Source organism: Musa acuminata, chromosome BXJ1-10 (assembly GCF_036884655.1).
Source record: "Musa acuminata AAA Group cultivar baxijiao chromosome BXJ1-10, Cavendish_Baxijiao_AAA, whole genome shotgun sequence".
In the NCBI taxonomy this organism is placed as follows: Eukaryota; Viridiplantae; Streptophyta; class Magnoliopsida; order Zingiberales; family Musaceae; genus Musa; species Musa acuminata.
In genome coordinates, this window is record NC_088336.1 from 27924424 (window position 1) to 27935000 (window position 10577).

At 38.6% G+C, this 10577-nt stretch overlaps 2 protein-coding genes across 6 annotated transcripts in view; one reads left to right on the plus strand and one right to left on the minus strand.

Moving 5' to 3' along the window:
- Positions 1–539: 539 nt before the first annotated feature.
- On the minus strand, positions 540–6269 carry LOC103968681 (uncharacterized). 3 transcript variants are annotated; one of them, XM_018819029.2, is made up of 6 exons: positions 6103–6240; positions 5402–5462; positions 3039–3242; positions 2680–2959; positions 1257–1372; positions 540–1148 (listed from the first exon to the last, which is right to left on the minus strand). In XM_018819029.2, the coding sequence occupies exons 2-6, from the start codon at positions 5405–5407 to the stop codon at positions 981–983; spliced, it is 774 nt and encodes a 257-aa protein (XP_018674574.2). In that variant the 5' UTR covers positions 5408–5462; positions 6103–6240; the 3' UTR covers positions 540–980. The 3 variants fall into 3 exon arrangements, with proteins under 3 accessions (XP_018674574.2, XP_009380251.2, XP_009380250.2); XM_009381976.3 differs by lacking the exon at positions 5402–5462 and having other exon boundaries at positions 2680–2953; positions 6103–6269; XM_009381975.2 differs by lacking the exon at positions 5402–5462 and having other exon boundaries at positions 6103–6269.
- An 867-nt stretch (positions 6270–7136) lies between these two features.
- Positions 7137–10577, plus strand: part of LOC135585887 (uncharacterized) — a 7227-nt gene continuing 3786 nt past the window's right edge. For 2 of the 3 annotated variants that reach the window (XR_010480715.1, XM_065087465.1), the window contains exons 1-6: positions 7139–7477; positions 8588–8626; positions 8700–8848; positions 9012–9087; positions 10203–10497; positions 10576–10577. The exon at positions 10576–10577 is cut by the window's right edge and continues 105 nt beyond it. Coding sequence is in view for 2 of the 3 variants with exons in the window: in XM_065087465.1 (XP_064943537.1) it covers positions 7281–7477; positions 8588–8626; positions 8700–8848; positions 9012–9087; positions 10203–10497; positions 10576–10577 (758 nt within the window). In the remaining variant the exon portion in view is untranslated. Of the gene's footprint in view, positions 7478–8587; positions 8627–8699; positions 8849–9011; positions 9088–10202; positions 10498–10575 lie in introns of all 3 variants that reach the window. The other variant, XM_065087464.1, reaches the window with a different exon arrangement.

A 10577-nucleotide genomic window follows, 5' to 3' on the forward strand; every position in this document is an offset into this window, starting at 1 on the left:
TAGGATCACCTTTTGTTCTATTTTTATCAGTAGCTCAAATTACCTAAATCAGCTCGCCAAGGTTACCTAAATTAACCTTTTCGTGCTCACTAAAGATGTTGCATGACCTCTTCAACTTGCATGCCCACCTAATCGGACAAGACTTCAAGCATCCAATTCTTTTGTCTTAAAGAAGCATTTGTAGCTACAAAGATGCAATTTGTTGAAGATGCAAAGAATCCAAGCAAATGAAGTGGTCGTATTCAATCTTGGTTGTGAGGAAAACCCACATCTTCTCAAGAGATGGAACACTCCTGCAACCATACAACTTACATGTTTCCATGGAGAAGATCATCCTAGTCACTGAAGAAGTTTACACCTTATGCCTTCCAGATTGACTACCACAAACTACAGAACAATTTCTACATCTCAAGATGGAGGACATTGTTGCACCAATGAAGTTGGGCAACTGTAGTACATCAACTTTTTTGGTAAAATGGTGCTGCTTCTAGCTGCAAAAAATGAAATATATCTTCTTCCCATCATGCGCAGGAAGAAACTATCATAACTTCCTTTTGGATTATCTTTTCCAATGACATATAGATGAGAGTTCAATTTACAAAGGTAAGGCCATATTTACTCAAACAACTGTCTTCTTGATACACTGAGATTGTTGTTTACTGAAAACACAAAGGATTGCTAAAGGCGCTCACAAGAAAACAAGGCTGAGGCTGATATACATAATAACTAAAGGCTGATGGCTTATTATAGGTGAAACAGGAAACATGTTTCGTCAGCTGAACATTGTTCACGCACGAACTTCAGGTGTACTTGCTACTCTATGCTGACGAAGAAGCATCCAATTTGAAATCAGGATAAGCTTGTCCATCCCTATTCGACTTTGCATCTTCTTTCAGTGTAAAGAACAATCTCAAAAACAAGCATGCTTAACCTTGTGTCTACTACCATGTACCAGAAGCTTCATTCAGCATTCCCATAATTCAACTGTTCACCCGTTGATTGCCACACAGTGATGCTTCAGTCTCCACGGGCAGAAAGCCTGCACTCACCTCTGGTGTTCTGCCACTGGACCATGCATTCATTGCTTGTAGACAAGCATGTTTCTCATTAGAAGTTGATGCAAGAAGTGTTTCTCCAGATGGAACAACCTGAAAAATAACCAAAACAAAGATATCAGTTGAAACTCACCTAGAGAACATCTCATTCCACCTTATACGAGAAAGAAGTCCTTGCAGTGAACGAGTTCAACGCATTACTTGATCAGTGATCGGTTCATGAACCACAGCATTCCCAAGTCTTCTTTTCCTGTGTATTCTAATCGACTTCTTCCCAGCCACAAGCTCGTCAGCAATGAAGTTCTGATCTGATACTTCTGTAGGATCAAGTTTCAGTTTTCAGGATACATATCCAAGTGGATAAAATATGACTAACAGTTAAAATTTCGTTTTATTATTGAAATAACGTGAGCTTGAGATTTGTAGAACTAAAACCATCATTCATTTTGCATATTTTTGTCAGGGGGTCCTCACTATAGAACTGGAATCAATAAGCATTTAGCAGACAATCTGCTTTATCTTTCTCAGATGCCTTGCGAATGCATCCTTCTTTCCAAGTGCATACAGAGGGTACAAATAGAGAAGAGGTAAAATGCTTGATGATTCCATCATACATGAACGAGTTGTGAAAACTTTTGGATAGGTAACCTACATCCGAACTGAACATTTTCTAGTGGATCCACAGGAAGCAGCAAAACAAGCATAAGTATATTATGTTTTCCTATGAGCAAACAAAAGTACTACAATGTAAATTTATGAAGACTATAAGTGGTTGAACGAAATAAAAACTTTCTCAACACAACTTATATTAATTATTAATGAGGAGGAGGGAAGAATAAATGCTCTTACCTTCAGCAATGGTTCCAACATCACCATCCATCTCATTAGGAGATCAATTATTTTCTACAAATTTTCTTTCCAAACTAGGGGGTCTTCTGAATATATATATATATATATATATATATATATATATATATATATTTCTTACCAGAAAGAAGTGAGTGTTCCTCAGAATAAATCTCCTACCATGGGGTAGACCAAAGCAGCCAAACATTAGATAATAATTGTCAAACTAAGGCATTTAATCAAAGTTGGCAAATAAGGTCCTTAGAAATGTAAGCAAAGCATGTCTCACAGTGAAGGGTGAAAAAAAGCTGGTGGGATAAATTAAAACGTATTTATAAATACTAAATGAAAGATTTAGCTTTCTGAGGATGAAAGTCTGGTTGTCTTTTGGTAGTTTCCTTATTAAAAACAAGACAACAAGGACAGAATGGATAAAAGTTGAAATGCAACTTTTCTAGATCACTCACCTTAAGGCAAACAAATATGCCTCACCTTAAGCAACTTCTTTATATGAAATTTCATCCATAACTAAAGAGAAAACACCTTGATCATTTTTATTATTCTGAAAATCTTTGCAGTTTACACTTCATTAAATGGATAATGATGATTGTCTTATCACATCAACACCAACAAACCATATAATGGTTGGTGGAAAACAAATTTAAAAATTCTGCCTTACTTGAAACAAGAACACAGAAAGAAATGGACTTGTAACAGATAGTGAACGAAAATCTAGGTGAAAAAGGAGTCGCATATGAAAAGAAGAAGATTAAAGAACCTGCACTGCTAGCAACAGAATCTTCACGACAGGTCCATTTTGAGCTTGTTGCTTCTCCATCATGCCTCACATTTGCTAGCTGGACTGATGGTCTGATGAACTCAATATTGTCAACCCTATCAGAAGACCTAACATGCCTTTTCTTCATAATGGAAGGTGACCGAAAATGTTGAATCCAAGGATTTGCATAAAAAGATAGAAAACCACTCTCAATATCTGCAGGGTTATTATCCCCATCAAATCTGCGACTCTCATGACAACTCCTACACAAGGCCTTAAACTGCAAAGTTAGATGTTATATGTCATGCCAAAAGATGAAGGGTACCATTGGGGTAAAGGAAGAAAGAGGAATCTCTTACCGTCTGACCAAATTTCGAATCATTTTCATATGGCTCACAGAATCCCTTGTGCTTTTTTATCCTTGACAACCAACCCACAAATGACTTAGAATGGTATTCTCCACTATATAACTCATTAACAAAAGATTCTTCAATGGAGTTGAGAAATAGTGTGTGTTTTTCATCTGTCCATTTATTCGATAGAGAATCCACCAAATGAGTATCCTGAAAGATTAGAACAATGCCACATTCTTAGAATATAGGAAGATACAACAATTTACAGAATGAACATTTAAATCAGCTAATGAACATGCAATGCAAGAAGGTGAATAAAACATGCAATGATGAAAATAAAGTGCATAACCTGACTGCAAGCGAATAATCAAAGCAACAAAAATAAAAGTTGCAACCTCACAGTGGAATCAATAGTCGAAAATGTCATAGTAGAAGAAGGTCAAGAAGTAATCCAAGTACTATAAGTATTGCCACCAAAAATGTATACCAGGACTTCAGGGACAGATTGAGAAAATTTCACAAACATTCGTGATCTGATCTCAACAAAAATCATTTTCCTAATTGGCTATTTGGAAAAGAACAAAAGCTCTTGGTTTTAGTGACCTTAGTGAAGTGTAGCAGAGATTTAAGTTGCAAGTTAAGATTGATAATGATGGCCTTTTCTTGGAAAATGGTGAACATGTGGTTGTCAAAGTCTCTAGTTGCGGCAGTCATGATGATTGTTGTATTTGTGGAGTTAAAAAACATAGAGTTCCACTGATATAGATAAAAAATGTAGAGTTAAAATTGTACCATCTGATAAGTTCTAATATTGATCATTGTTAGGGCATGCAGAGCAGGGGTATAGGGGCTTATAAGTATAATTTTCATACAAAAAAGGTTTTCAGTTTTGCGTGATTACCAGTGGCACAAAAAGGATTGTTCATCTGTAGACGAGGCATATTAGGCCAGGTCTATGGCTGGACAAAAATGGGGATTGAGCGATGAGGGTGTGAGAGCAAGCCAAAGATGGGTGTAGAGTTCCGCTGAAGTATTTGGTCATTCTAACAATTTGCAGATACAAAGCAAACCAAATAAATGAAACCATTAAAGAAAAGAAAACATATAATTAGGTACTTGATACTAGTAGAATTTCCATGTGTCAAAAACAAGGGAATGAGTTGTATATGTTGTTCTAAAAACTAATAGAACATGGAGAAATAAGAGTCAATAGAAAAGGCTGTTCTGTTTCACGCGTACATGCAGTGTGCTAGTAAGATTGCAACTAGTGTATTAGGTTGAAATTACTGTTTGTGTTATAAATAACAATAATAAAAGAGCTATAAGCTAATAGCATATATCCATGATCTTGGTCGGAGACATAAAAGAGAGTGAGTCAACAAGTCTTGTTGCCTTAACACCAAGTGAAAAATGCTATGGTGTGGAAGCAGCCATGTCACTAACCATGGGGCTTGAACCTCTAACAGGGCACCATTTAGGACTGAAGTGTTTGGACCATGGATCAAGTTCCGAGAACTACTTACAAAATGGATGAGGACAAGGGGGAGGTGAACAGCAAGATGTTTTCTCAAGAGCTGCACTACCTGTCAGATGCAGACCTTCCACTCATATGAGGTGTTGCCATCATTGTCCATGACCCTTCACAGATTGCAAGCGATGTGAAGGTCATGGAGGGAACCGAGAGTCAGCAGTTGCCCATGAATGCAGTCTGTGGGTCATCCCCTGATGCCTACTGGTTCATTGCTGGTGGACCACCCTCTACTTAAAACATGGCCACCACCATTGGGCAAAAGCTCTTGCCTAAGACAACTTCCAGTTGTCCAAGGTATGCAACAAAACCCTTACCCACCCCATGTGTTGCTCTCTTAGCTTTCATCTCCCCTTGACCGACTTAGGCCTTGAAGGGACCTGCTGAAGTCCTCTCCGATAACCTGTTAGGTTTTTTGCCCCGTATTGTAAAGCATCCACCAGCTTTCTCCCACCTTTCTTAATAAGGTCCTGGTCAGCTAAAGTATGAACAGAATCTAGGAGTTCAACACCCATCGATCATAAAAAAAGAATGTACACTTACGGAAACTGATCACAATAAAACAGAGGATGAAATAATGGGTAAAAGTCAGAAGGGAGCAAACAAGTGCACTATATTGTATTACTGGCAAGCTCCAGCATTGCTGGCAAATTTATGGAGTTGAATACGTTATATTGTACTTATCCAGCAACACTGACAAAGTTTAATTTCTATTCCACTTTTGGGAGAAGATCAGAAGACTTCCTACTGAGAGAATCCTGTTAAGAGAACAATTTTACTTGTAGAGGTTACCTACTATAGTTTTCTACCTAATATATGGAGTAAAGATTCTCCCCTTCACCTTCATTTTTGTTCTATAGAAACATCCTTACAGATCTTGGACGTGATCTCACCAGAACATCCTGCAGAATTTAAGAATTGGTTCAGATAAAAAATTCTAAGATATTAACAAAACCAGACACAATGTAACACAATGTAAACTTAATCTGATTAGATGACATCTATCTCAAGTAAACGAACCCATAAGATCACAAACAAAACCACCTTTTTCTTTACATAGTCAGCTTTCTCATTAGCAAAATCCATTTAAGCCAGCAACGCCGACGTTCGTATCACAAAGTGACCAAATTTAAACAATTACTAAAGACTCTGTCCTCTCTAAGAAACTTATCTTCTTCCAAAAATTCACAATTCCAAAATTTCTTGGAAAGGAGATTGCATACACCTTTTTAATCCAAAATAAAATATCTCCTGCGCATTTTCTCATGCTTAATTATCAAAATATCTCCTTGATACCCAAGATTCCCCTCCTCTCCAACAATGATATATAAACACTAAAGAGAAGAAATAACACATAAATTAGCACTGCTGTTCAAGAAATACCCATACGATAAACCTAAAATTAACACAATCCAAAGTAATTCACACAAGCATCCACCGAGATTCGTCTTTAAAGACCCCAATCCTCGGGCCGATCAAATTAGACCAAAAGGGAACCAAGAACCATAGGTACATCGTAAGCGAGAGGAAATCATCATTTACCTTGTTCGGGCCCTCTATGGTCGACATCTCTGCCGTGCTCGGCCGATTCAAAAGATCATCACCCATGAATACGGAGATCTCTTCCCAGGACGGTTTTCTTCAGCATCAAACGTGAAGAAGATAAATCTCCCTCGCCCTATGCCGCCTCCTCACCGAACGGAAGAACTAAACGGAGAGTGACAGAGATTTTTTTATCGCGGTTATTCTCGGTGGGGTCCGGTGGGCTTGTCCGTCGTGGCGACTGTTTGCCACGTGGAAAGGCCGTTGTCGGTCCCAATACATGGTGGGGCCTTCGGTATCTCTCCAGCCAGATATTTTTGCAACGGCAAAAGATCTGCCTGCCGGATCGATGACGTGGCAAGAACGGACATAAAGGGACTCTTTTACCCCCAACAGAACAGTGTTTGGTGTTCCAATACTTTCACCAAAACCTTTACCCGACCCACGTGGCTCTCTTCGCGGAACCAACGTGTGATGAGTCTGCCACGCGGGGACTCGATGAAGAACCGTGGGTACACATCCTTCGTGGCGATACTTTTCCTACCTTTCTTCCCCTCGCCAGCTCACGAATCTGCCCCATTACTGGAAGGCCCATTTCGGGCCCACGTGACCCCTTTCCAATCGTAAAGCAGGTAGTCACAGTGGCTAACAAAGTCGGGTAAGAAAACATTATTGGCCAACGGCTTTTTGTCACTTACAAGCGCAATGCTTTGAAATTTTAAAAGGGCATTGTGTTCAATTATTATTGCAGCAACGAAGCCACAAATTTAAAGTAGTAATTATAATTTTGTTAACGTGAATCATAAATTAGTCCTTTAGAATCACGGGAAAACACAATTTTATGTAAATATTATCATTATTAGATATTATCTTTTGGATCTTGTTTTCCTTATAGAAAGAGGGAAGATATGGGACGGGGCACGCGGTCGGGGTCAAATGTGGGCTATTTGAGTCCGTAATTAATGTGAATGTGGCTAACTCGAGCTCAATGTGTAGTTGACCTGTTGAAGCCCACCGTACGGCCGTTTCTTAACGAACCAGCGTCGTCGTGAGACGGAGACCCAAACCGAAACAAGACCTGTCGGTCGAAGTTTCTAGGGCTAGTGGTCGAGTACGCTACGCTCTCCTGTGATCGTGGAGAGAAACGGAGGGAGGAAGGGGCAGAAGGGAAGGGAAGGATGTGGCACGAGGCGCGGAGGTCAGAGAGGAAGGTCCACGACATGATGGACGCGGCCCGGAAGCGGGCGCAGCGGCGCGCCGTGTACCTTGCCAAGCGCCGTGGCGACCCCCAGCAGTTGCTCCAGGTCACCGGTGCCCGCTGCCGCGTCTACCGCGACGACGGATTGTACCAGGCCGCCCAGGACCAGCAGGGATTGTGCGTAATCCGCCCTTTTCTCCATGACCGCTGCTTCTTATTCTAATTTATCCTTTGGTGTTTAAGTCTTGTAGGTTTTACACTTTCGTCGGTGAAGGTTAGATTATCACGTGATTTCTTATCTATTTGGCGTTTAAAGTTTCATCTTGACGTCGTGAGCTTGGGAGACGTGTGTCCGAATGATTAGGCTTGCTGTTAAGCAAGTTCTTTTGGTTGATAATGCTATTCATATCCTAAGAGGACAAGTTTCGTAGCATCTGATGTCTTTAATTGTACCGCTTTGCATTCGTCAGGAATTAGAATTTCTCCAAATCAGAAACGGTTAAAACCAATGATGTTGACATCATATTACTAATAAGTACCTTGGTGATGCTATTAGCTCTTCCTGAAAAGTGGACCCTAAATATTAGGGAGTTATGTCTTGGTGGAGTTACAGCTCATTTTGGATGTATTTTTCTTCATTGGTAATGGACACTATATGACCTACATTAATAATAGTGTCTCCTAGCACTTCCAGGATAGCTTTGTAACTTTATTCTCATATATATTGAAGATACTTTGGATCCAATCATTCTTTGATATGGTTTTATCTTTGCTAAGTGATCTTTGGCATCTATGCCGATTTTCACCTCCATGCTTACTCTTGTTTTCAACTTTAGCTGCATAATTTTTTTTTTATCCTCCATGTCCGGTGAGGAAGAATCACGGAGTTGTAAAGTCTACACTGTAAGGAACAAAAAGTGATAGCAAAACCTTCTTGGTGTTTGCCTGGTTGGAATTTCAGTGAATTGCTAAATGAAGGTTGACGTTTTCAGCTTATCGTATTGAATGGAAGAGGTGCTTATGTCTAGGCAGATTCTTATAGGAAGTCAAACTAATCTAATACTGTTCACAGTGCAAAACATGGTGACCAGTCAAGTGTCAACTGCTTTACAGGTCTCAGATAATTGGATGCTTGTTATACTTGCTGGTCTTAGTAGTTCTGTGCCACTGTCTCTTGTAGATTGGTTGCTTTAATCTTTTCTGGGCCTAGATTCCCATTTGAAATATTCTGAATCTTGTAGTTATCTTTAATCTTTCTGGTAATCTGCATCATTGTTCTTATTGCAGGATACCATGGAATGGAAAGCAAGATATCTTGATTGACAGGTTGATTTTTGGATCTTATGCAAATCATAAAATCAATGCAGCCATTACAGAAATTTTACGTTTTGCTTGGCAGATTTGATGGCCGCGCTCTTCTTGATTTTATTCGAGATTCTAGTTCTCATGCTTATCGAGTTCAGCAGAAAACTGAGGAAGAAGAAGAAGTAGAAGAGTTTGTTAATTTTAAGCGTTACCGGGATTTAATTAAGCTTCGACGTAGAGGATGTCGGTAGTTTGACTTTTTCTTCCATCTCAGTGTTTTAGGATAATTATTTTTTTCTTATTTTTTAAAATTTCTGATATCAGATATGTTTTTGGACATGTTATGTAACATGACTAGCTAAATTATACAATATATGCTTTTGTGTAATAAAATATATGTCCACAGTTACTGATGATGAGGGATTGCAACATGTTCACCAACAGCTGGAGGCAAAGAATTCACTTCCATTTGCATTTGAAAGGTATGAGTACATTTGTTTTTCCTCTTGAAGGTGTTGGTTAAGTGAGATGCTCTTGAAGTGTTTGACTTAATAGCTTGCAAAAATTATCAGTTTGTTATGCACGTGAAGGCTGCAAAATTTGAAGAGAATATGGAGCATGCTAACATATAAAGCAAAAAGAAATTTCTTGTTTGTGTCAGCTTGTTAGTGCCTTGTGTTACACCTTGTAAGGTATCTTTTTTTTTTTGTGTAATCCCGCCTATCAAGTTAGGCACTTGGAGATCTATAATGAATTGTTGGAATGAAATATTGTTGCCAGGAAACCTAAAATTTTGACTCCTCTCCATCTATATCTGAATTTTTTGCATAATCTCTATTGCTCTTATCAGGTTGCATACCTATTTATATAATTAATTATCAATTCTGTCTCTTATTGCATGATAAAACCACTTCAGTGGTGGACATGTCCTCGTGTTTTATCCTTAAGTTTCCTATGTGGGATTCTCTTAGAAATATTAGTTTTTCTCCTTTCAGTGCAACCAAGTATTTCTAACCATCACAGTGATTTCTTGGGATGTTGTGGTAGTCTTTTGAAAGCATAACGAGTAAATGAAGGCCACATTTGTGAAACTTTTCTTGATAATATATGAGGCTCCTGAGGTAATGAACTAAGAACCAACTTCATGAGTGTTTTAGTCACAGTACATGAAGACTTAAGGTCGATAGTTTTTTCCAATGAAGCCATGCATAATCGAGGATGTATACCAAGATAATTTGTTTAGTTTGCTGAAACAAGTTCTCAGAAATGTTTTTTATTCTTCTGAGTCACAAGTTGCATGTGTTTGCTCTTGTTCAACTGATTAATTATTTGACAAAAGAGATTCTGTCTGTACAATCATACAAATTGTTTCATGTCCATGTTTTTCCCTCTCCATAAGGCTAGCAGCTCAAGTAATCCAGTTTTGGGACCAACTCCTTCATTTCTGCTGCAAACCATCTAAGTCACCTAGTTTTAGCACTTCAGCATGGAGGAATCGGATGAGTACTTACCATGTTGCATATTCTCACTTGACAGATTTTTTGAGAATATGTTTAAATTGATCTGCTTATTGTAGTTTAGCTTTATTTGCACACAGGCCACGATCCACACAGCTTCCAGTGAGCAAAGGTTCATACTCACAGGTCGGATTCTCCTACAAAGGAGAAGGTCATGAAGAATCTCACAATTTGGACAGTGAAAGTGAGGATGAAGATAATGATGAGGATGTTGATGAAAAAGATTTCAGTAGTGATGATAGTAATGATGAGAGGATGGAAACTATTGCTAAAGAGTTTGGCATCAAGAGATACAACTGGCTTGTTTATATGGATAAAAAAGCCAAGGAGGAAGAGAAAAGGCAAAAGGAAATAATTAGAGGAGATCCTGCTATTGTAAATTCATGTTTATTTTATTGATGTGTATATCTATACATGTAGTACCAATTGAACTCATTATCTTTAATTTGCTAGAG

Coding starts and splice junctions, on each gene's coding strand:
- LOC103968681 (XM_009381975.2), bottom strand. CDS start 6,168: ATGGGTGATGATCTTTTGAATCGGCCGAGCACGGCAGAGATGTCGACC. Junction 3,243..6,102: donor CCATAGAGGGCCCGAACAAG/GTAAATGATGAT, acceptor CTAATCTTTCAG/GATACTCATTTGGTGGATTC. Junction 1,149..1,256: donor ATGAACCGATCACTGATCAA/GTAATGCGTTGA, acceptor GTTATTTTTCAG/GTTGTTCCATCTGGAGAAAC.